Source organism: Saccopteryx leptura, chromosome 11, assembly GCF_036850995.1.
Source record: "Saccopteryx leptura isolate mSacLep1 chromosome 11, mSacLep1_pri_phased_curated, whole genome shotgun sequence".
Classification (NCBI taxonomy): Eukaryota; Metazoa; Chordata; class Mammalia; order Chiroptera; family Emballonuridae; genus Saccopteryx; species Saccopteryx leptura.
This window is the reverse complement of record NC_089513.1, coordinates 80,461,914-80,487,233: the sequence shown is the minus strand read 5'-3', so window position 1 is coordinate 80,487,233 and position 25,320 is coordinate 80,461,914. Positions and strand designations below refer to the sequence as shown.

The window sequence follows — 25,320 nt, the reverse complement described above, 5'->3', positions numbered from 1 at the left end:
ACAAACAAAAACCAAAATGGGCCCTAAAACCCTTAGGAGGCTGGAACTGTGGGACATAGTGCCCATTAATGGGAGGCATATAATGAACAAATTTTGGAACCAGTGTCCTGAAAAACAAACAACAAACCAACAAACTCTTCTTCACAGCACAGTAAGCTGGTCTGTGCCTTTAGCAGAGAGGATATAGATAAGGCGATGGAAGCGGAGGTAGAGTCCCCGGGAATGAAGTGGAGGACGCAGGAAACGTTGGGAGGAGAGGGACAGGCCAGGAGCAGAGGAGAGCGAAGGGTGTGGATTGCAGAACGCCTGGGACTTGGGAGAGAGGAGCCAGAGGGAGAGAAAATGCATCCTGGATGAGAGGAGTCGCAGAGACTGACCTGGGATCTTGCAGGAAAAGGCGCTGACCAGCCACTGCTACCAAGTGAGAAGCCTGGTACAGGCCCCGGGGGCAAAATTAAAGCCAGCGGGAGACGGAAGGGGGAAGTGCTCTCGGGACGGCCTGTACCCCCCCCCCTTCCCCTTATGTATTTACTCTGGAAAAGGAGTTTGGAGTTTTCCAGCAATGGGGCAGCATCTTTGGACTTGCGGTCTGCTGCTCAGAGAACAGGATCTATCTACACTGATGAGCTGGATTAACCAAATGGGATGGAGTGAAAAAAGAAAGGGGGTCAAGAGAACTCTGGGATGGGATGTGAAGCTTCGGTTCTTTTATCTCTAAAATGGGAATATTGTTAATAATAACCTTCTTCAGATGTTGTAATGTAACCAGCGAGTTCCACAAAGACATCAAGTCCAGATGAATGTTTGAAGAGTTTATTATCAATAATTAGCCGGCTAGCTACACGGGGCACAATCCCAAATCATGTAGGGCCTCATACAGTTCTGAGTGTGCTTTTATACAAAATCAAGTACTGGTTGGAGTTGGTAAGGAGGGGCTGGTGATCCCTTTGTCTAGAGCAGGGGTCGGGAAACTTTTTGGCTGAGAAAGCCATGAACACCACATATCTTAAAATGTAATTCCATGAGAGCCATACAAAGACCCATCCAATAAAAATTTGGTGCTGTCCCAAAGGACAGCTGTGATTGGCTCCAGCCACCTGCAACCATGAACATAAGCGTTAGGAAATGAATGGATTGTAATACATGAGAATGTTTTATATTTTTAACGTTATTATTATTATTTTTATTAAAGATTTGTCTGTGAGCCAGATGCAGCCATCAAAAGAGCCACATCTGGCTCATGAGCCATAGGTTCCCGACCCCTGGTCTAGAGGCATATGTTACTCTCATGACTTTAAGGTGAGTCCAAGAATAGAAATTCTTGATTAAGGTACATAAACATTTTTTTCTAAGGTTTTCAGATAAATTCTATCTTCTTTGCTCTGTGTGGCAAGTGGCCCCACGCACCCTTTCAGAGAATGCTAGGAGTCAGCTAAACCCAGCTGCCCTTGTAAGCCAGGAAACTCTTGCATTCTTCTCTTCCCTTTCTCCACAGAAAGGAGGGGGTAAGAGGCCTGACTTTTCCTCTTTAAAATGGCATTGCTAATGCTAAATTTTACAGTTCCTTGGCACCTTATTACACAGAGAGGTCTTGGGAGGATGCCATGAGATTAAGCCTGTAAAGCACTTAGCATACAGTAAGGATTTAGAAGAGGGTAAGCCTGTATTATTGTCTTATTTCTGTGGGTTGAGATATAAGGTAAGCCCTGAGTATGTGTAAGTGATTCAGTTTTCAGGACGAAAAGCATTGCCTCCCTAGGAGCAATTCATGAGGCCCGTGTTCCTCATTGGAGGCTAACCCTCTTATTGTCATGGAAAAACTTAAAAAATGAAAAAAATATTTTTTAAAAGTAGAAATCACCCATAATGTCACCAATTAAGAATCACCTCTAAAATTACTCACAGTCTGGCATATTTTCTCCCAGTCTTTTTTATGATCATACACATTAAAAAACAAAACAAAACACCAGAATAGATAAGGCTTTTGCATAATTGAAAACATGGTTAACAGCTATGTGCAACCATGTTTATAGGTTCATATATTTCCTAAGATTGAGGACATCTTCAGGTTTTTTTGTCTATTATAAATAGTGCACAGGAAATGTCTTTCTCGCCTAATCACTGACTACACTGCTGAATGGATTAAATAATTATTTCACTATGCATCGACATCATAGAGAGGCTGGTCACTTTTCATACTAACCATTAAATACATTCTGAAAGTGAATTCTTCAAGCCAATTGTCCATTTTTTAGATTTTTTTTTTTTCTAGACAAGTTCTGGTGTCATTTCTTATCAATCTGTATGAGTTTTTTAAAATTGAAGATGTCAACTCTATATTTGTGGCAAAAATTTTTCACCACTACAGTTTGTTCTTGGCATTTTAATTGAGACCATGATTAAGACCCAACAAAAGACTGATGCACCAGACTGCCAGGAGAATGACTTCCCAAATTCTAATCTGTTCACGTCACTTTTTGCCTAAAAGTCCTGGCATATCTCCGTAGTGATTCCAGCACCAAGTACAGGCACCTTAATCTGCTCAAGAAAATGCTGGAGAATCTGGTGTTCTTTTGTGTCTTTCTTTTCCTTCATTTTCTCCAAGAGCCGACCTAACCATTGGCAGAATTTGGATGGAGATGTGGTTGTCTCAACCCACAACACCCTCTCAAGCCTTAAGAAAGTAGTGTGTCTTCCCCTCTTCCCAGCCGCAGCTTTCTGTGAACTGTGGGGATGCCCTGGAGACGGCTCTGGCTGGGGCTTTTGGGTTTGTCTCTTTTGCATGTGGCTAAACCAAGCTAAGACAAAGGGCTGGGTGAAGGGCATTGTATACAGCACCGTGTTCTCTGGCTTGCTACTGAGCTCTGTGGTCCCTCGCTCTTCCCCGAGCACACACTGTTGGCTCACTGGTAATAATCAGATATGACCCCATGATGTGTTGACATTGTAACAATGACATCACTCCCCTATTAACCAAGCCTGTGTTGAGTTGAATTTATGTGCACTGTGCTCCACAGAGACTGTGTATGTGACGGGCAGGGAGAGAAGTGAGGAGGCCCCGAGATTGGTTTCTCTGCGGAAGAGAGACAGGTGTGGGGTTGGGGAGGTGAAGTATGCCCTGGGGTCAGGTTGAGTAGAGACATCTCTGAGTCATATTCCCAGAAATGCTTTTGAAACAGGAGAGTTCCTAGAATAAACAAAAGGGAAAGATAAGGAACTTAGAGAAGCCAATAAAGTGAGGTTGGATTGAGCAAGGGAGAACCAGGAGGATGCAGGGAGGACCTGGGAGGTCTGGAGCACTTTGCGTGCTCCCTACAATCTACCCAGTTCAGCCTCTCCCTGTCGCCTGGTGGGGCAGAGCCTCCCAGCAGGGCTACACTCACTCCCTGAGGGACTAGATCCAGAAAACATGAGGATACAGAGTTTAGAAAATTTAAGAGCCAACCATGAGTTTATTCATGTTTTCTTCTTGATTTTGCTGTTGTTATTGTTCCCACCTCAGACCTGGTCTTAGTCTGAGTTCCCCCAAGAGCAGACCCTGAGACAGAGATGCAGGCAAAAAACTTATTTGGGACGTGATCCCAGAAAACACTGTGGAGGAGTGAGGAAATGAGACAGGGAGGACCCAAAAAAGGATGAGGTAAAACCTGGATACATGTGGGGGCACCTGGGGCTCAGTCTCTCTGGGGACTCTCTGAGAGACCGTGTGGAACTGGAAGCCGCCATCTCAGAATTGTCACTGAGGGATGAGAACACAGGGTTTATCCACAATCCAGGTCCTCACTGGCTGAGGATCTTCTAGAATGAACACCTGCAGGTGTGTGTAGGGGGTGAAGTTGGGCGTGGGCAGGCATTGAGGTGAACATACGCACTCTCTTTCTAAACCCAAAAAATCTTGTTCAAGTGGTGAGCTAGTAGAGGGTGGGGGGAGATATGGGTGGGCTCAGGGAGGGGCTGGGGTGGAAACTAGAGACAGATAGCAGCGACAGCAGCTCTTATTCAGAAACTATGGAGAGAAAGATGTGAGGATGCCGAGTGAGAGGCAAAAACCTTGTCTTTCCATCAGAAGGTGGCACTCCAGTGCCCTCAGGATCCAGGATGTGGGAGCGAACAAGGGCTTCCTCCTCTGCCAGCAGGTGGGCTGGTTGAGTACAGCACCCCTCCACCCACACGAAGTTCCCTTCTTGTGCCCCACAGACCCCAATCAGGCCATTGTGTACATTTCTTCTAGAATAATCTTCCCAAGGCACATTTCTTAACATTTCCTACATACGCCTAAATGCTTTCTCTGCAGGCCTCTCATTCCCTTGTGACTCAATCTGACACTGCAGTTGGCACACTGACAGTGTCCCCACCAGCAATTACTCCACAACTGGGACTCTGTCCCCACGGCATTCCCTTCACCTGAATTGTTCCCTCACACCTGCTCCTGCAAGAACACCTCCAGATGTTCCCAGCCCACAGAGCTCTCAGCTTCTCCTGACAGCCAGCAAGGAATGCCAACCCGGGTCCCACCACTGCAGGAAACTCGCTCCTGCCAATAATCAGAATGAGCAAGAAGCAGACTCTTCCCTGGATTCCCCAGAAAGGAGCCCAGCCTGCAGACACCTTGGTTTCAGCCCAGTGGGAGCCATGTTGGACTTCTGACCTACAGAAATGTGAGGTAATAAATCTGTGTTGTATTAAGTCATGAAATTTGTGGTAATTATTATGGCAGCAATACACAACTAATAAAATAAAAAATTTGTATAACAGTTGCTAAGACATAAACTGTCCAACTGTGGTGAGTACACTGTGGGGGCTTGAAGTCTAAAGGAAGCTCAGTTGAAGAGTGAAGATTATTAACAAATTAACAAATGTAGCCTGACAATCATACACAGGATAGAGGACATACAGTTGCAAATAATCAAGTGATGATGATGAAGAGTGGCTTTTCCCCAAGACCCACCAGGTAAAAGGAACCTCCAGTAACATCAGTGACTGATCAGCGGTGGGACGTCCCTTCCCTGCAGATGGATCTAGAATGTGATGGAAACGTCACTGAAGCTCATCTAGCCCCCTTCTTCCAAATTTGTGTTTCACAGATCTTTATGTATGAAGTAGGAGTGTTGGTTCTGCTCCATGATCACAGGTCTCATTGTTGGATAACAGGTTGACCTATAGTGCCATCTCAGCTGTGTGATGTGGTCACTGTGACTTTGTTTTCTGGAAGAAATCATCCTGCAGAAACCAGTCAATAATGCAGTTGACCTTGAAGAATCCAAGTGGGGTGTGGTCTTCATAGTCACTGACTCTGGCCTGTATCCATGGTACCTTGAGAAGGGAATCTCAGTGACTTTGCCCAACATGTTGGCAAGAACAGATGGCTGCAAAGGACTAGTCCAGAGGTAGAGGGAGGGGGCAGACACTGAACCTCTCTCTTCAACACGACTTTCTGCATGAATTATATGTCACTTTACTTGGCCCCGTTTTCATATTTCCAAATGAGACTACCTCACAGAGGATTGTGAGGATTAGTGAGTGAGATACCCCTGAAGCATTTAGCACAGTACCTGGTACATTTTAAGTTATCTATGTATAGAAGCTAAGGCTGAATCTGGCCACGTCACCTTAGGAAAGTTAACTCACTTTCTGCACCGCCTCCTTCTGTCATGTGTAAAAGTTGAACTAACATTAGTGAAGTGCTTCACACTGTGTTTTTAGTAAGTTTTATTGTGGTGACATTTTGCTGTTCAGGAGGCTTTCTTTTTTATTATTTTTTATTTTTTTTAGCTTTTATTTATTCATTTTAGAGAGGAGAGAGAGAAAGAACATGTGTGTGTGTGTGGGGGGGGGGGAGCAAGCAGCATCAACTCCTATATGTGCCTTGACCAGGCAAGCCCAGGGCTTCGGACCGGTGACCTCAGCGTTCCAGGCTTTCAACTGCAGGCTCAATAGGAGGAAGCAAAGACATTGTTACTTCAGCCTGAGGGTCCCCATTCTCTTCAGTTGAGCCCAAGGTTACTGGGGTCTCCAGGGGAAAATCAGGAACTGTGTCAGGCACAAGGGAACTGTCCACTCCTCTTTGTGCTGGGCAAATGGTCAAGACAGTGGGCTCCAACCTTGAAATCTTGAAAACAGGGCCCAGAGGCCCAGAGAAGGAGGTTTGTGGGAAGGTGTGGATGTGGGATCCATCGATGGCATTGTAGAAGGACACCTCCTCCAATTCATAGTCCAGAAAAACCCCCACTCTTTCAGGAGGGTTAACAATTGTCAGTTTGGTCCAGGGTTCTGTAAAAGCCCTGTAGTTGTTCTTATTAGACAGCCCCATTGTCCAGAACCCATTCTCGGGTATCATCTTAACCCAATGTTTTCTCTCCACGTTCTCCCTGCACACCCCAATATGCCAATGTTCCCTGTCCCCCACCTCCACCTCCCAGAAATGTCTCCCTGAGGTGAAGCTCTCACAGCCCAGCACGCAGCAAAGGCAGTTAAATCTCTTGGGGTTGTCAGGCAGGCTCTCCTGTGTGTCTGCCCACTGCAGTCTCCTCTGGTCCTGGGAAACAATGAGGTTGGGGTGCGCGGTGCCCGGATCCAGAAACACATCAGCTGCAGAGGGTTCGGATAGTGTGGAGTCAGCCATGGTTCCTGGAACTCAGAATCTCAGCCTACAAGCCCTGGGGTTGTCCGAGGAGGCCTGAGATGAGAGCCTGGGGTCCCCAGCCTGTCTTGGATGTGACCCTCAGCCAGGCTGCGAGAACCCACAGGGAAGGGAGAGTGTTCAGTGAGGAAGCAGAAGGTGGGGAGGGTCAGGATCAGTCTAAGCTACCATAGTGAGCTGTCACCTTCCACCTTTTCCGTTTCCCTCCCCAACATGACTGTGCCCACCTGTGCTGTATAGTCACATGGACTCAAATTTCAGCCTTTGCTCCCTCCTGAGCTGGGTGACTTCCCATTCTACAGTTTTTTCCTCCACAGACAAAAACTGCATAATATCTTGAGTCTCAAGTTCATAAGTGTAAAATGGGGGTAAAAATACTAATCTCTGTGGTAGAATAAGACAAATTGTGATGTCCGTAGCCCAATGACAGGCATGGAGAAAGTGCCTGGTGTGATGTTTCTTCTGTGCTTGGGGACATGTTGGGTACACACTGTAGCTCTTAGGTCCACTCCCCACCTTTGCTCACCCTCTCTGACCCAGAAATCAGTCATCTATGGACAAAAGCACTGGGTTCCTTGCCTCTGGTACCTGCTGGGTTTGGCCAAAGGGAGGTACCAGCTGAGACAGGAAGGAGAAAGGAAAGAGGCCCAGCACTGGCTCCCCACTTCCTCCACTGGAGATGCTCTGACAGAGCCTGACTCCTCTCAGGCAGCCTCTCCCTGAGCTCCAGCTTCCTCTGGGCTCCAGTGACTGCTCCCTGTCTCTCCCCCTTCAGCCTAGGGGTGGTGACAGCTCCCACTGTGGGAGCCCTGGGGCACCATTCATCCTTGTTGGTTTTCTTTAATGCCACCCCTCCCCCTGCTAGTCGTCCCTTCTCTAAACCCCCCTTCATCACTGTGCAGATGTGGCTGTGAACACAACCAACTGCACCTAGTGTCACTGATTTTCTTCATCTTTTCATACTGTGACCATTGATCTACTTCACTGTCCTCAACAAGCACACCAAAGCCTGCCAGGTGATGATTATCTGTTTGCCTTAATATATAGCCATGAACTTTTTTGTTAGTAATAGCTAGAACGATGTGACATCTGAGGTCAGTGTCAAACTAGTGATAGTATCAATTACAAAGAACCATCTATCAAAAGACCACCAGGAGGTATGACCTGGTGTTACCAAATTTTGTTGTTCCTTTACCCTATGTATCATTAGTGCCCGAGTTATACTGTAAAAAAAAAAAGTACTGGCCCTGGATTGGCTCAGTGGTAGAGCATCGGCCTGGTGTGTGGAAGTCCTGGGTTTGATTCCTGGCCAGAGCACACAGGAGAAGCACCTATCTGCTTCTCCACCCCTATCCCTCTCCGTTCTCTTTGTCTCTCTCTTCCCCTCCCACAGCCAAGGCTCCATTGGAGAAAAGTTGGCCTCGATGCTGAGTACAGCTCCATGGCCTCTGACTCAGGTGCTAGAATGGCTCCAGTTGCAATGGAGCAATGTCCCAGATGGGCAGAGCATCGCCCCCTGGTGGGCGTGCCGGGTGGATCACAGTCAGGCACATGCAGGAGTCTGTCTCTCTGCCTCCCCTCCTCTCACTAAAAACAAACAAACAAACAAAAAAACAAAACTGTAATGGCTCTGTTAGTGGTAAATAATCTGTGCAGATTGCTGGGTTGTTCCATGCTCTGATCTGGGTTATCAGTACTCATGTAAGTATATTACCCTGTAATATGATCTGTTACATTCTAAGGAGTGGCCTGCATTGTTTTTAGGTTCTAAGGTACCTTACAGTGGTCATTGTCGTCATTGTCGTCAAACAGCCATTGTGAATAGGCCATCTCTTTTTTGCTGGTGTTTTGACCAATACACATTTGTTACTTTATTTAAGTCTTTACTGCAACCCTCACATAGTAGGAATTACCACCATCATCTAAAAAGGAGACTAAAACTCAGAAACATTGAGGAACTTGAGGACACACAGAGACCTCAAGTCACCCACCCAGAACTCTCCCAGTCAAGAACTAGAGAATACAAAGGGAGCAGGGTCCCTCAGTCCTTGTCTTAGGGGACATACAGTGACTCACCAGGTTGGAAAAGGGTCATCTTCAACTCTGAAGGAAAGGAGAGATACAGAAGGAAAGGTAGTTATTTCCATTCTCCCGCCGCCCATCCCCCTCACTAAGCCTCTTCTCCCTCCTCTCCTCGGTCTCTTCCAACATCCGGTTTCCTGCATCTACAGCTCTGCGGCTCAGGCATGAAACCTCTCCGAATCTTGGGCTTTCCTCGATCATACAGGGGCTGCAGGAAACATGGCTGGACTTTGTCCATGTGTGGGCATGTGTGTCAACAGGGTGAGGGGACACTATTTCTGAATGGTCCTCTCTGAGTGTTCAGAAAGGCGAGGTGGTGCACCACAGAACATGGGCCTCTGAGCCGGATCTGATTATTCCTCATCAGCAGAGAGAGGGTTTAAATGCTTTGTACACAGAGAGCATCAGAATCACTCACCAGCATAAGCCTGAGCCTTCTCCCCACCTGCAAGGGAGACAGCAGACCATCACCTAAGCTGTCATTTCTGGGTCATTTCTTTTCTCTTCCTTTTGCACCCATCTAATCTTCCTTTTTGACCATTGCACCCTTCCTACATCTCCTTCTGCCTGTTCTATTCTCTGCTGTCTCTCCTCTTCAAAATCAACTCCATCTAATACCCCCCCCCCCCCAGGCATCCTGGACGAGCTTTCCCAGCTGTCACTGCAGATCTGTTCTGTATGTGTTTACACAGCAGTCACCCTGTGTCCAGGGTTTTGCTTTCTGAAATTTCAGTTACCCTCAGTATTCCGCAGTCAAAATATATTAAATGAAAAATTCCAGAAATAAACAATTTGTAAAATGAAAAATTCCAGAAATAAACAATTTTTAAGATGTAAATTGCAGATCACTCTGATTAGGGTGATGAAATCTCATGTCATCCTGCTCTGACCTGCCCCCTAGCGAACAGTCCCTTGGTTGAGCATGTCTACCTTGTGTATTCCCCGCCATCCCTTTAGCCAGTTAGGAACCTACCTGCTCAATGATCAGATCTACTACGGCAGTGTCTCAGTGCTTGTGTCCAAGTCACACTTACTTTACTTAATAATGACCACAAGGCACAAGAGCAGTATATTGGAATTCAGGTATGTCCATGAGAAGCCTTCCTTTAAGTGAAAAGGAAAAATGTAGCATATACAGGGTTTGGTACTATCCACGGTTTCAGGCATCCAAGGGGGTCTTGGAATGCGCCCCCCTCGGATAAGAGGTGACTACCTTACTCCCATACCTGGGCATGGGCTCCCCGTGTGCAGTCGTGTGTGTATATGTGTGCTAGAATGCGTCTCTCTCAGTCTGTGTTATTTCCTGCCTACTTCCGAAAATAACTGGACGGACTTAATGAGAAAATCTCAGATACTATTTTTTTCAGCAGCGGTATCTGTGACACCTGACACTGTAGCCACACCTCTTTTTAAGAGGACACTTCTCTCTCCTCTGGTTTCTTCTCAGCAGACTACAGACTGTGTAAAGCCACCAGGGAGAGAAGGACCTCACACACTGAGTCCACCTCCCCTGGCCCCTGTCCTTTCCTGTGTCCCCTGGATGTCCCGGTGCGAGCGGCCCCTGGTGGAGACTGAAGCCCCTTCTCCATTGAGAAAACCCCTGCCCGGCTCCCCATCAGCGTCCTTATCTCCCCCACCCCCGGGCGGTTAGGGGTGAGGGAAGGGCGGGATCATATCTGAGCAGAGTCTGAGACGAGGGTCCGGGACACTCACGCGGCAGGTACTGCACCTTCCGCCACTCTGCGGGGAACAAGTGAGGAGTCGGTGACGGGCATGACGCAGGGACCCCGGGACGCGCGGGGCGGGGACCGGTACTTACTGAGTTCGCGCTGCAGCTTCTCTGGAAAGAAGCAGAAAAAAGTCTCATCACGGGGATGGAGGGGGGATGGAGGGGGGACGGGCGCGGTGGGGGCGCGGGCTGGGGCGGGGCGGTCGCGCTCCTGCAGCCGGAACTCACCTTTGGCGCTTCGCTCCCGCTGCTCCTCCGCCCGTTCTTCTTCCTTCTCCCTTCGCTCTCTCTCCATCTCCGTGGACAGAGCCTCGTTTGTCTTCTGCTGTCGCCACAGGAAGTACCCCGCCACCACCAGGAGCCCCAGCAGAACCAGCAGGGTCACCGCGACGGCCACCACCCAGGGCCGTGCGTTCCAGAAGAGGGGACCTGCGCAGGGACAGCATCAGCCTCTAGCCAGGCGGGGCCGCGGGGTGTCTCGGGACAGATGGTTCTCTTCCCAGAGGGGTCAGAACTCTTAGTGTCACAGAACACTATTGTCTTGACATGCCTGCCTCTCACATGGGAATAGTTCAAATATAAAAAAATAAACACAAAGTTATTGAGGTCTGCTCTCCACTCCCTCCTCCACCGATCCATTTATTAGTTCTCGTTAGTCAGCTGTAGATGTGATTAAGAATGTTAACTTCCGGGCTGCAGGGCCTAGTTCAGCGTCTGGCTCTTCTGCCTGACTGGAATGGGACCTTGAACTAATGACTTCACCATTCTGTTCCTGGAGTCCCAACAGGTAAAAGGATTAAAGTAATGCTTATAAAATGCGCGACACAGAGTGCATTCGAATGTTCATTAAATTTTAAAATATACATATATTCTTATTTTTTCTTGTTTACACCCAAGGTACATAAGCTGGTCTACAGCTTGTTTTCTCTGCTCAGTGTCTTGGGGACCGTCCAGGTCAGCACAGAGAGAATGTCTGTGCCTTCACAGTGCAACCCTCCACTGCGTACCTGTTCCCCACTCGTGGGCAGTAGCATAGTCTCCAAATATTTGTTATTCTAGTTAACGGTATATAAGTAACCTTTCACACAGGTCATTTTACACAAATACAAGCTCAACTGTCCAATAAAACTCCCAGAAGTGCATTTTTGGGTCAGTAAATAAGGAATTTTGATAAAAGTTGCTGTATTGTCCCCAACAAAAGTTGTGCCAGTTTATACCAAAAATATTCCAATTATAAACATCTAAGAGTCACTGTCTTCCCACAGTCCTGCCATCTGCAGTGTTGTCAACTACCTTGTTTTTGGTTTGTTGCCACTCTCACAGAGCAAAAAGTTTATGCAGTGAGATTGGACATCCTTTTGTGAGTTATTTCCTTTTCTGTGAACTAAAATTCACAGTTTCTGCTCATTTAACTACCAAGTTGTTCGATATTTTAAAGAAATTAGCCCTTTAAGATATGTATTTTATAATCCTCCCCTTCCCATTCCCTCATGTCTTTGTTGATCTTACCATTTGCCCACAATTCCCATTGCCGGTCACAGTCTGTAACACACAGGAAATGCTCAGAAGATGTCTGTGACATAAACAGCTTTATAGGAGGAAGAAGTACCCAGGTCCCTGCTCTGTGCCTTACGTCCACTGCAAAGACTCAAGTCAGCAGCAGAGAGTCAGTGCCTGCCCCCAGGGGCCACAGCTAAGCACAGGTAGCGGCAGGGCACTCACCTGCAATGGAAACCCTGGCTGTCCTTTCCTGGCTGAGCAGGGGGTTTCTGAAGATACAGGAGATCCCCCTCCCAGAGTCGCCTTTCACGGTCACAGATGCTGAGGCTGCGTATAGACCCAGGCTGTCTGCAGTCACAGGTGCTGCCACAGAGGACAAGTTCTGTCCCCTGTCATCTCTCCACTCGATGTGGGGCTGCGGATACCAGCCTGCAGACGTGCACTCCAGACGGATCCCTCCTTCCTCATAACCCTTCATTTCAACGAAGAGATCAGAGCCCAGCGCTGTGGAAGGAAAGACGAGCCTGGATTACGGGGAGCCCTCTGTATGTGTGAGGGCATTCACAGGAATGGAGGGCATACTCACACTAGAGAACTTCAGCAGGGTTTCACTGAGGAGCTGTTTACTAAAATCTGCTGTGGTAGAGAAAGAGTTCCTTAATGTGACTATTGCTTGATCATTGCTGGACCCTTATGCTAGATCCAGCAAGTTCTGTGTCAGAAGAGAGATGACTTCTTATAAATCCTCTTAGAGATTGCTGGACCCCTCACCCATCCATGCCTCAGACATGCTGATTCCTGGAAATGGCCCTCACCTGGCCCTGGGCAAGCATGTAAATTGTTCTCTCTTTGCTAAGGCTGGTCATGCACCTCTACTCCAATCTTTCCTGCTCTGTCCTTTGTAAACTTAGCCCTCGCCATGTGGTGGGGACGGCATGCACTTTGTATCTCCACCGCCTAAGCTGTGCATTGTAAACAGCTCGATGTCATTAATGCTAGGATTGTCAGCCTCCTTTTCAGGTGTCTTGACCCAGGAAAATTTTCATATGTGGTTGTGGAGAGGGGAAAATCACTACATGAAAGAAGGCTGACACAGGGCCAGTCACAGGGAAGATGTAACCAAAGATCCCTAAACCCCTAGACCCTAAAGGATGAGGGATGAAGCCTTTTGAAGACCTGAAAAAACAGAGTCACATAGAGAACACTTTCTTAGGAGGAGCTGTGGTCTGTAGGAAGGGACTATATCTAGCTGAAGAGGCCTTGCTGGGACAAAACTATACCCCCTGCCTTACCACCTTCCAACCCATTGACCAACACTGGCACAAGACAGAGGTCAAGGCTATGCACCCCCCAAAAGAAATGCAGCCCTGACATTGGTACATGAGCAAGTTCATGGAACAGCAGCAGCAGACAAGGGCACTTTGTCACTTGAATGGGTTAGGACAAGATCAAGACAACTCAACAATTGGGTTTGAGCACAGAGAAAAATACAAGCAGTGTCGTGACCACAGCATTGACCAAAACTACCCAGTGCAGGGGGTGTGTGATTAATTACACCCTGCACCATTCTGACAGCATCCAGTTCAGAGCAAAGTTCTACCAGGGGTCCCCAAACTTTTTACACAGGGAGCCAGTTCACTGTTCCTCAGACCGTTGGAGGGCCACCACATACAGTGCTCCTCTCACTGACTACCAATGAAAGAGATGCCCCTTCCAGAAGTGCGGTGGGGGGGCCGGATAAATGGCCTCAGGGGCCACATGCGGCCCGCGGGCCGTAGTTTGGGGACGCCTGCAACCCTCCTCCAATCCCCTAACAGCCTAAGTGTTATACCAAGTCTTACCTGACACCTTCTTACTAGGACACCCCATGGTATCCACATGTGTGCCTTCTCTGTCACTTCTCTGCAACAAGTACTGAACACAACTCGCTCAACTACAGGTGTGCTTCTGGGGCCTTTGATTGGAGGACATGGGCAGCACAGGTGATGTCCCTGCAGGTCAGCTTCCTGGACCCACAGCAGTGTGCACCTGGAGAAACCATGGCCACTCTCTAGAACTCAGCTGAACCCATGCAATTCTGTGACAACCACTGAGGGAGGTTTTCTCATCCTGCCTATCCTTGACCCCCACTCCCCTGCTTAGACCCTGGTGGCCGCAATGAAGGACTTCGTCACCTGACGCAGGAGGGACTGTACCTGGAGGAAAACCTGTGTCTGTCAAGGTCCTCAGAGAACCAGAGTTGGAAGGCAGAGGAAACAGGAGCTGGTGAGTAGCCAGAAGTACTCTGAGGTGGGTGTGGAGACTGTGCCCCAGGCCCCACAGAAGAACAACAAGAACAGACCCGAGGCTCACCTGCAACCTTCAGCCCCACCAGGGCCTTTGCATAGAAGTCTCCATCTTGGAAATAACACAGGTAGTCTCCGCTGTCAGAGACTGTGACGTTGTGAATCTGGAGAGCAGCCGTCCCCTCAGTGATGTTGTCTTTTAAAATCGAAGTTCTCCATCGATACTCTGCTGCCTGTGTCTCTTCCTTCCCATGTGCATACGTGAGCACCACCTGCCTGAGGCTGGGTCGCACCCACTTCAGCTCCATCTTCTCAGCGTTCATCTTCGGGACCAGATGGCAAGGCAGCTCAGCATCTTCACCCACCACGGCCAGGATGGGTGCAGTGGGTCCAAGCACGTCAAACTGAGCTGGTCAGCAGAAGGAGGTGCTCCATCAGTGGGAGCTAGGCAGAGGGGAAGGGGGTGTCCCAGGCAGAAGAGGTGAGGTAAGAAACACCTAGAGAGGTACCCGGTCCTAACTGAAGTACAGTCAGGATAGGCTTTCCAGGATGGGGAGGAATCCAAGGTTCATACTGGGTATTATAGATAAATGCTTCAGATACATAAACACAGAGCCATTCCTTACCTGAGCAGGGGATGAGCAGCTGGACCAAGGTGAGGCAGACAGGAAGGTCAAGCAGATGGAAGGCCAGGGACATCACCATTTTTGTCTATTGTGCAGATAGAGAGACACAATGAGAAGTAGGGTAGAAATGACCTGGCCCTGCTGGGTTTTTGTTTTTTTAATTACTAAGTGAGAGGTGGGGAGGCAGAGAAAGAGTCCCACATGCACCTGACCAGGATCCACCTGGCAAGCCCCCTATCAGGCAATGCTCTGCCCATCTGGGCTGCTGCTCTGCTGCTCTGCAACCAAGCTATTTTAGTGCCTGAGGTGAGGTCATAAAGTCATCCTTAGAACCTGGGGTCAACTTTGCTCGAACCATTCGAGCCATGGCTATGGAGGAGAAGAGAGAGAGAGAGAGAGAGAGAGATGGGGGGTAGAAGCAGATGGTTGCTTTCCTTGTGTGCCCTAAGCCAGAATCAAACCCGGGCCAACATGCTGGGCCAATGCTCTACCCCTGAGCCAACCGGCCGGGGCCTGGTTGCTCAGTTGTCATCTCAATATACCACAGTTGTGGGTTCCATCCCTAGTCTGGGCACATACAAGAATCAAGCAATGAATGCCGAAAGAAATAGTACAACAATCGGCATTTCCTTCTCCCTCTTTTACATGCTTTCTCTCTAAAATCAATAAATAAAAATTAGAACAAACAAACAAAAGAAACATCAACCTAGAAGAAGATGGAAAATTCCACTTGGAGACCTCTGCTCCCAGTTCTGACTGGGGGGAAACCCACGATCATTGGTGACCTGCAAACCTCTGAAAATGTGTGCTAGGCAGTCTCTTAACCTTTGATTCCAACGTAAAAAATTATCCATAAAATATGTAACGTTAGATGTATGTACCTGAACCCTAGCCATCAGGAAACCCTGGGCTCCACCCTGAGGACGTGGACAGAAGCCTTCACTTACCCACAATTCCCTGGGACAGCCAGCTCCCGCCTCCCCCATCACACTCTGAGGAGCACAGGACCCTCCCCCTGAGTCCCGGATTCACTGGAGCCCCCACAGTCTATGCTCAGCACACAGCCAGAGGTTCCTGACTCACTTCCCTTCCCTCCTCCACTCACCCCTTCCGGGGCTCCCCTTTCACTCAGAGCAGAAGCTGAAATTCCTTGCCCTCTATACTTTTATAATTATCTGAAAGTTTAAAATTTTAAAAGTTTCAAGAGTGGGAAATATATTTCCACTTATTTTAGTAGAAATGTATTGTTTTTATTCCAATTATAGACAATTTTAGAATAAAAAAACCTAAAATAATAAAACTTAAATGATTTATAATGGTAATCATATACTTTATACGAATGTATATAGTTCTGGATGTATTCATATATATCAAATGCCTTAAAAATATTTTATCCTTTGACCCATAAATTCTACTTGTAAGGATTACTCTTAAAGAAATAAAATCAGGCATTAACACAAAGCATTATGTTTAATTCTGTTCATCAAAGTAAAAACTACCAAAGTGAAATATAGATACAATTTAAATACCCAAATTTGTTCTAATATAAATAAAATGCTTTATTAAAATCATGATTTCTAAACCTACAGTTATATAAAACTCAATGGTAAAAAGCTAAAAGCATTTCCTTTAAGATCAGGAAAAAGACATTTCTATTCAAAACATTATTGAAAGTCCTACCCACAGCACTCAGACAACACAAAGAAATAGAAAAGCATGCAAGTCAGAAAGGAAGAAATACTGTATTTCTCCATGTATAAGACGCACCTTAACTTTGGGGTCCGAAATTTGGAAAAAATAATGTATTACATAAAGTTATATAACTCAAGTTTTATTCACCATAAAATTCATACAACTCCTCATCACTGTCAAAACTCTCATCCATTAGCTTGACCTCGTCTGTGTCTGATAACGAATCACTGTCTTCATCTACTGCCTCTTCCTTAGTTCCATCTATGACATTTGAAATGCCACACTTCTACAACCACTGTATATGACACACCCAGTTTTTAGACCAAATTTTTCGAAAAAGGGTGTAACTTATATATGGGGAAATACAATAAAACTATCACTATCTGCAGATGACTTGATACAACAAATCAAAAAGACTAAGGACAACACCCAAAAACCTGTTAAAACTGATAAATGAATTCAGTAATATTGCAGGATATAAAATAATATTATTGCTATTATTTCTATATAGCAATAATAAATAATCAGGAGAAGATAATTTAAACTCACATTTACAATTTCATCAAAAAGCATAAAACACCTAGGAATTAATTTAACCAAAGAGGTAAAAGACCTGAACTCTGACAACTATCAGACACTGAAGAAAGATATTGAAGAGGATATAAATAAATGGAAGGGCATGCTGTGCTCAAGGATTAATATTGTTAAAATATTCTTAATGCCTAAAGCAATATATAGAATCAATGCAATCCCTATTGAAATACCAATTACCTTAATCTCAGAAGTAGAAAAAATAATTCTAAAATTTATATGGAACCACCGAAGATCTTGAATAGTCAAAGAAATATCGAGGAAAACAAACAAAATTGGAAGTGTCATGCTCCTTGATGTCACACTGTACTACAAGGATACACTAATAAAATGTATGGTACTGGCATAAAAACAGAGACATAATTCAGTTGGACAGAACAGAGAGCCCAGAAATTAGCTCTCACTCACATAGTCAATTACTTTTTGGCAAAGGAGGCAAAAATATAAAATGGTGTTAAAAACAGAGTCTTTAACTGGACTTTAAAATGTTGTAAAGTACCCGTACCTCACTTCCGCGGGTTTACGTAGAGACACCAAGGCCAGATGAATTTTGAACGGGTTTATTAAAAGGAGGAGATTTATTAAATATGCCAGCCGCATATAACTACACGGGGCATTTGCAGCCCCAAATCATGTGCACCAGGCACAGCCCTTGGGGCAGGTTGTATACCTTTGCGCGCGCGCACGGGCGGGAAAAGGAGGAGGGGGATGGGACACAATTCATTAGCAAGTTTATAACATTTTGTCCATAGGATTTATAAAAATATTCCTATATATCATAACTTACAAGGTAACACAATAGCAAAAATGTTATTCTACGTATTAAAAGACATTTCTAAATTTTCTAGTGTTCATTTGCCACTCCTTTGTTTAGAGATATATACATTCATTATACGTTTTCAGGAGAGGAGGGGTAGTTTCCATGGTGTCAGGGGATAAATGCCTGCAAATGGCTCATCAAATAGGAAAAGGTGTTCTTAATCTCACTCTTCCTGCACCTGGCTAGCCTATTTACCTGCTTCCTTAGAGGTGTGGGGGAGGGGAGGGAATCTAAATCTCCTTCCCCTCTTTATCTTACAATACAATGCTATCGACCATCCTGAGTTGGTGTAAATCACACAAAAAATTATTTTTACAAAATTTCTGTGTATACCTAGCCCAAATTAATAAAATGCCCTTTAAACTTCCTGGTAGAAGGAAGTTTCCTACACAGTGTGTTTCTGCAAGCTAGGAAACTTGCATATTTCTTTCTCTTTATTCTCTACAGAAAAGAGGGGAAAAGAAACCTGACTATTTTCCTTAAAATATTAATATTAATTTTCTATTCTTTGGTACCTTACCACAAAAACTGGACAGAAATGTGGAAAAAGAATGTAACTGGCTCGTTTTCTTACATCATATACAAGAATAACCACAAAATGGATTAAAAAATTTAAATGCATGACCCAAAGTCATACAACTTGAAGAGAATATAGTCAATAGATTTTCTGACAGAGTTCTTAATAATATCTTTTTGGATATGTGTCCTCGAGCAAGGGCAACAAGAGAAAAATAAACAAATGGGATCATAACAAACTAAAGTTTTTGCATAGCAAAGGAAACCATCAACAGAATGAAAAGACAACTTGTGGAGTAGAAAAGGATATTTGCCAATGATACATTTAATAAGGGGTTAATATTGTACATTTATCAAGAATTCATGCAACTTAACACCAAAAAACAAACAATCCAATTTTAAAAGTGGGAAGAAAACTTGAATAGACATTTCTTGAAAGAGAAGTTACAGGCCCTGGCTGGTTGGCCTAGTGGCTAGAATGTCCGCCAGGCATGTGGGCATCATGGCTTTGATCCCCATTCAGGACACATGTGAAAAGCAACTATCTGTTTCTCTTCCCCTCCCTCTCCCCCTTCTCTCTCTCATCTACTCCCACAGCCAGTGGCTCAGTTGGTTCAAGCATTTGCCCAGGGCACTGAGGATAGCACAGTTGGTCAGAGGGTCAGCCTCAGGTGCTAGCTTGATTGATTTGAGCATTGGACAGGTCAGGAGTCTGTCTCTCTACCTCCCCTCCTCTCATTTAAAAAGAAAGAAAAAAAGAAAAAAAAAAGAGGAGGGACAGATGGCTAACAGACATATACATATGAATTGTAAACCCCTCTGTGGTCAGACAGCAGGTTGTTATTCCATTCTCCAATTGTTGTATATGTAAATTGATTTAGCTTTTTCTATGTTACAAATAACTCTGTAATGAACATATTTACATATGAATCTTTAAGACACACACCTCTCTTTTAGAATCTCTTAGAACACACTCCCAGAGAGGAGCAGGAGAGACTGTAGGAGGTCTTTGCTCCTTTCTGACCACAGGATCCTAGAAACAGGCAGCGGTGAAGCTCCCACATTCCGGTTGTTTCTCTCCCACCAATTACCAAATGCAGGCACGGCCTTGCCCGGCCTCTGTGGGCACACCTGTGCCCTCACCTGCCTGTTCACAGCACCACACTCCTCCTCTGGGTGAGGAACGTCCTGTAGGCTCACCAGCTTCCCAGCCTCTCCCCGAAGGGTCCCTGGAGCCCTGCTTTTACCAAGTCCCCCTACTTACCCTTGGCACCCCCAGATGAAAGTCACAGAACAAAGACTCTCAGTAGTTCTCCATTATATTTCAGTTTCTGATCCGGAAGAAAGGGTGAGGGGTAAAGAAAAGCTTGCTCAGGAGGAGAAACAGTGCAAAGTCCCCATTTGAAAGCACTTGTTTTCTGATTGGCTTAGAATTCTGTGTCTCATCAGCTGCTGGGCAGAAACCAGTGGGCAAGGTCAGCATGAACAGGGACCCTGTATTGGATGGTACCAGTGAAGACCAGCTCCAGCCCTGATTCCCACACTCTGCGTCTTCCTGTGTGTTGACCTGTTTGAATCACTCCTGGGTGTGGATGTGTGTGATCAGTATTTCATTATATATGCCTGCTCTTGTTTTTTTATATCATAATGCATTTATAAGTAAAACTAAACAGACATAGGACAGATGTTATGTGTGAGGAGAGAAAGGTGTTTGCTGACATCTCTTACAGCAGAGCCCAGTGAAAGTATAAACAGAAAGAAACCAGACCCATGCCACCTTTTTGGTACCTTTAAAAAATTCAGGTCTCGGATACATTCCCAAATAATATAATTCTCAGGTTTCCAGAGGCAGTGCTGTCAGGGACCTATGGGCATGTTTTAAATTTTTCATATAATTTACATTTGGAGCGTTGCTGATAAGGTCCATTTGTCTTCTGCACCTTATTTGTGCTGCACTTTGATTTTTAGGTGTATTTATTTCTCCTTTTCCTGCAGGAGTCTGTATTTTCTGAGATTAGACAAGATAGGCAGTGAATACATTTCTGTTAGGGGTCTTTGGAACAAACAGCACATCCACCTGTAGCCTGGGGCTTCCAAAGACACTTTATTTAGATCTCAAGGTGATGATTATTGCTTCCAGGGCTTTAATATGGCTTTGGCTGATTGAATTTTACTACATTACATTGTTTGAATTTAGGTTCTGTGGTAGAGGTGCAATATCAGTTCCCTGCTGCTGCTTCTTAGTAATGAAACCCGAACTGGGCAGGGGGTGGGTACTGAAACGTGCCCCTTGCCCTTGATGGAAGAGGCTGGTGGACTAAGTTTGAGCTGATGGTTTGTAGGTGGAACTTGTGTTCTATTTCTCTACTGAGGTGGACGCTCAGTAAGAGGAAGACATTCCAGTCTCTTCTGGAGGATCTAGGTTACTCTGACGCAGAGTAACAGCCTAATTTCCTACCTAGAGCTGAGCTTCCAATAAGGGGTTTCTGTGTAGAAGGTTTGGCATCTTTTGGTGTTTTCAGGGAAATAGGGTCTCGTCATCCAGACCTTTATATGATGCTGAGAGACAATGTGTATGAAATGGATCAGTATATATAGCAAGGTTCAATTTTCATTAAAGAAACGTTGTGTGTTGCAGATAATCTCTGCTGTTTAGCACATATATGCATGTGTGTGTTAGGGCCAGGGAGGTAAGAGGGTGGAGGGGTATGTAAGCCAAAAGAGAAATGCCTCCATAAATGCTTATCTTAGCTGCAGAGATGGTAATGTCTAACTGGGGCAGGTCACCCTTAAAACCTTGTCCATGTGTTACCATAGGCAAGCAGCTAGAGCCAGACATCTAATTAAGCCTGGAAGCTGTAGCTTCTCAGGCACCCCAGGGGACAGCAACCAACGTGGGCACTAATCCCAGGGAAAGCAGAAAGGGTCACTTCCCACTCTTCCCAGAAAACCACCTGGGCTGGTCCAGTAGACCTGGAGTGGGAAGAAGTAAACAGTAAAGGGGCCATTTCTCTGCCGAGGTGTGTGCAGTAAATACCAACGTGGCATAAGGGGAGGTCCTTCTGCTATGAGACAGGCACAGCATAAAGGTGATCATGAGGGGAGAATTCCAATCTCGGAAAATAATTGGATTGGCTGTGGGGAGGGTCCAGCAGAAGCAGGGAAGAATGTGAAAGAAGATTGGATAGTTTGAAAGCAAAGATTATCCTTTTCAAGCTCAGGGAATTATAATAATAATAAATAAAAAAAACCCCACCTTAGTCTGTGTGTGTGTGTGTTGACTCATGCACTTTCCTCAGCAGTGGCACCAGCCCAAGTGCAGGCCCGTTTGCAGCCAGGGCATCATCAAGCCCTAGTGGTGGGTGTGCAGATGGGGACAGGACACAGGGAAACCTTCTGTATCTCTGGGTTCTGGCCCTCCTGAGCCAGAGCGAGACGGACTGGAGCCACCTGGTGGACAATGAGACAGAGCGCCAGACTCTTCCAGGACAAGTGTACCCCATGCACCCTAATAGTGAGTCTTGTCACAGTGCCTCCACTCCTTCCATGGGTGAATACGGGAAATGCCTCTCCTGTGACTCCGGGAAGGACACTATTTCCAGTCTGTGTCCACCAGCAGCAACAGGTGCACTGAAAGAAACACATGCCTTCCAATGGAAGTTCTTTGTGTTTTATTTTTATTTTATTATTTTTTAAGTGAGATGAAAGGAGATAGTGAGACACACTCCCACATGCCTCCCAACCGGGATCCACCAGGCAACCCCAATTGGGGCCAGTGCTTGAATTAACTGAGCTATCCTCAGTGTTCGGGGCCGACACTCGAACCAATGGAGACACTGGCTTCGAGAGGGGAAGAGAGACAGAAGGGGGAGAGGGAGAAAAGCAGATGGTCGCTTTTCCTATGTGCCCTGACTGGGAATTGAACCCAAGACTTCTGCCAGATACCCCCATTTCAATGATGAGCTTGGAGCTCAGAACTGATGACACATTAATGTCTAATTCTACAGCATATTACTGGAGAAAACTCTTAGAGATCTGTAAGAAGTAACATGAGAATAATCTGTAGGGATTTAACCTTCCCGCTGAGTTCAGTGAGCTTCTCTAGAATCTCTACCCATAGCTCAGTGGGGCAAACCCACACATTGGGCACTTGGGCAGGAGGAAGCTGTCCTCCTGAGGTAAAGGGGATTCTAGGCAAAAATATGCTGATCTGCAGGGGCCTGAGGTTCATGGAGAAACTTCCCCCAAGAGTCACACAGTGAAAAAGGCGATAAACGAGTGAAATGAAGCACCTGCCGCCACCAGGAACCTAACAGCCTCATTGTAGGACCTGCCTTGTTGGAAATAACAGTAGTAGACGCCGTTGTCCTGAGTTGTGATGTGTGAATGATGAGGACCACCCTCTGTTGCAGCAACAATGAACTATCTGGAGACTAGATACTGCCAGAGGCCCCGGGGGGGGGGAGGCAACAGCTCGGTCCACAGACCGAGGGACTCACCCCCATATCCATCCTTACTCGGTATTTATTAGCCAGTACAAATAACTCAAGGAAGCAGACGGAAGTTTTCAGGGGGTGAAGTAAAGGACAAGGAACATGCTGACTTCTAAGAGCCTAAACACTTTCTTGTTGCTGAATCTTATCCTGCAGTTTTGCTGTTTCCGGCACGGGGTCAGAGAGGCCCCCGGACTCTCCACTGCTCAGGACTTTCGCCCTGGGGTGCCTATCTGCCTCTAAATGTTTAACTTAACCGTGCAAGTCTTCACAGCGTATTCCTACAACCCTCCCCTTGCTAACGTCTTCGCTCACGAAGGTTGTCCGCCCGCGGTACTGCTCCATCTGCTCCTCCGGCCTCTCGTGCCCGCCCTTGTACACCAGCACCGCCGGGGAGAACTGAGACCGGAACCACCGCACCTCCATGTCCACGGCACTTCTCTCAGGTGACAGGTGGCAGCTTAACACGGTGCTTTCTCCCACCATGGCCGGCATGGGGTCAGCAGGCCCACGACAGTAAACTGGGCTGTTCAACAAAGGGGCAGAATCAGTGGGGGCACCAGCCTTCCAACATCTAAGGCGGGAAAGGAAGTGGCTATTCCAGGGGAGGAGCGAGGGGCGTCCTGGGCTGAGGATTCTGGGGCCCACAGCTGTGCTGGTTGGAGCACGAGATGGCCACTAAGTGTCTGCTGAGGCTGCCAGAGCTCGGTGATCAGAACAGACAGGAACCCACCCTTAACCCCACACACACCCTGTGCAGACAGAGGCTTTCTCCTGCTGCCCAGGGCATCGCAGGCCTGGACACAGCAGGAGTTAGAGCTGTCCAACCTGGGAGACACAATCCAGTCCCAACTAAAACGTGCTGTCAATGTGAAATACTCATCACATTTCGAAAATTTGGAAAAAAAAGAGTGCTAAATGCTCCATCCCTATTTTGCTTTAATTAAATGTTTGAATGATAATATTTTGGTTATTTGGGGTTATAAGTGGCTCTGGTATAAACTCAGGAACACGTGCAGAATGAAGGATGGGTGATCACAACCGCAGCGGGAAGTGTGGGCTTCCCTTTCTGCGTCGATAGGAGCCCGTGGCAGCGCCCTACCTGAGACCAGTGCGGACAAGCCCAGGAGGGCGAAGAAGAGCCGGGGGTCAGGCGGGGAGACGTGCAGGGAAGCAGCCGGCTCCATAGCACGGAGGACGGTCACCCAGGGGAGGCCGGGACCACAGGCCTGGGGGCGCAGACCTGGAGAAATCACCAGGGAGACTGGCACCACCGTCCTGATCTAGGTAACGACCCTGTAACCCGTGTTGGTGACATCAGAGCCCCCACTTGTATCCTGGGCACCCCCCTTCCTCCTCTTCAGGTCCAGCGTCTCCGCACAGACGCGCTCATGAACATTCCAGGAATAAGTGAGCGTTCCCCAGTCGCCCTGCTCGGGTCGGGTCACTTCTGGGGACAGAGCTCAGTTTCTGCGGTCGTCACTCGACATCCTTCCACAACCTCCTCCTCCAGGCAGCACCTGAGCGACCCCAGGGAGGCCAGGCGTGGAGTCCCCCAGGAAGCCCCTCTCCGGGGACCTGCCCTTCCCACCGAGATCCGTCCCCTCCCCCGCCCCCTGGCCCCACACGAGCGCAGCGGCCACCGCGGTCCCACCTGCCAGAATCCACTAAGGCGTCTTCCTTCCTCTGCTGATGCTCAAACGATGACTTTCCGGTTGCTCTTCTCTGTAACCCGCCCATGGGCACAGCCACAGCCGGATGGCAATACTTCCCGAAAGCTGAGAAAACGTTTATTCTCCAGAGGCTGTGTGCGGCTGGGGACCTGGGACCCGGTGTCCCCTGTGACCTGGGTCCCAAGATTTCCAGTGACCGTTCTCAGTCCAGGATTGGCCGGCGGCGGGCCCGCCAGCCAATGGCATCCCCGAGTCCACTCCTCATCTGTTGCTAGGTAGAATACACAGACACAAAGCATTCAAAACGCACAACTGTAAATAGTCTTTTGTGTTTATCTGGCCTTGTTAGTTCCCTTTTCGTTTTCTATGTGTACCTGTCTGAGAGGTGGGGTTGTACGTAGGCAGGTGTTAAGATGAACACGAATAACCTCTTCCCAAAGCCGAGGAATCTCCTTCAAGGTGCTGGGCTTGTGAAAGGCAGGGGCGAAATGAGGGTACACAAGGAGGGGTTCGGGGTGGTGACTGGAGCCAGACAGCAGCTGTTATGGAAAGCTTGTCACTCATTCAGCAAGTATGGAGTGAAAGATGTGAGGGTACTGAGTGAGAGGAGAAAGCCTTTGTTTCCATCGAGAGGTGGCACTCCAGTGCTTGCAGGACACAGGACAGCGGCAGC

General features: G+C 47.0%; 1 protein-coding gene across 5 annotated transcripts; it reads right to left on the bottom strand.

The window, feature by feature from the left end:
* Positions 1–4,687: 4,687 nt before the first annotated feature.
* LOC136382965 (butyrophilin subfamily 3 member A3-like) lies at positions 4,688–24,810 on the bottom strand. Of its 5 annotated transcripts, none has more exons than XM_066352370.1 (10): positions 24,629–24,810; positions 14,863–14,947; positions 14,304–14,645; positions 12,174–12,455; positions 10,680–10,880; positions 10,542–10,562; positions 10,436–10,462; positions 9,141–9,167; positions 8,717–8,743; positions 4,688–6,588 (listed from the first exon to the last, which is right to left on the bottom strand). In XM_066352370.1, the coding sequence occupies exons 2-10, from the start codon at positions 14,939–14,941 to the stop codon at positions 5,903–5,905; spliced, it is 1,692 nt and encodes a 563-aa protein (XP_066208467.1). In that variant the 5' UTR covers positions 14,942–14,947; positions 24,629–24,810; the 3' UTR covers positions 4,688–5,902. The 5 variants fall into 5 exon arrangements, with proteins under 5 accessions (XP_066208467.1, XP_066208468.1, XP_066208465.1 ...); XM_066352371.1 differs by lacking the exon at positions 24,629–24,810 and adding an exon at positions 24,077–24,120; XM_066352368.1 differs by lacking the exon at positions 24,629–24,810 and adding an exon at positions 19,746–19,888.
* Positions 24,811–25,320: the final 510 nt, after the last annotated feature.

Coding starts and splice junctions, on each gene's coding strand:
- LOC136382965 (XM_066352370.1), bottom strand. CDS start 14,941: ATGGTGATGTCCCTGGCCTTCCATCTGCTTGACCTTCCTGTCTGCCTC. Junction 14,646..14,862: donor GCTGCTCATCCCCTGCTCAG/GTAAGGAATGGC, acceptor TCTGCTGACCAG/CTCAGTTTGACGTGCTTGGA. Junction 12,456..14,303: donor GGTGGGGCTGAAGGTTGCAG/GTGAGCCTCGGG, acceptor TTCCTTCCACAG/CGCTGGGCTCTGATCTCTTC.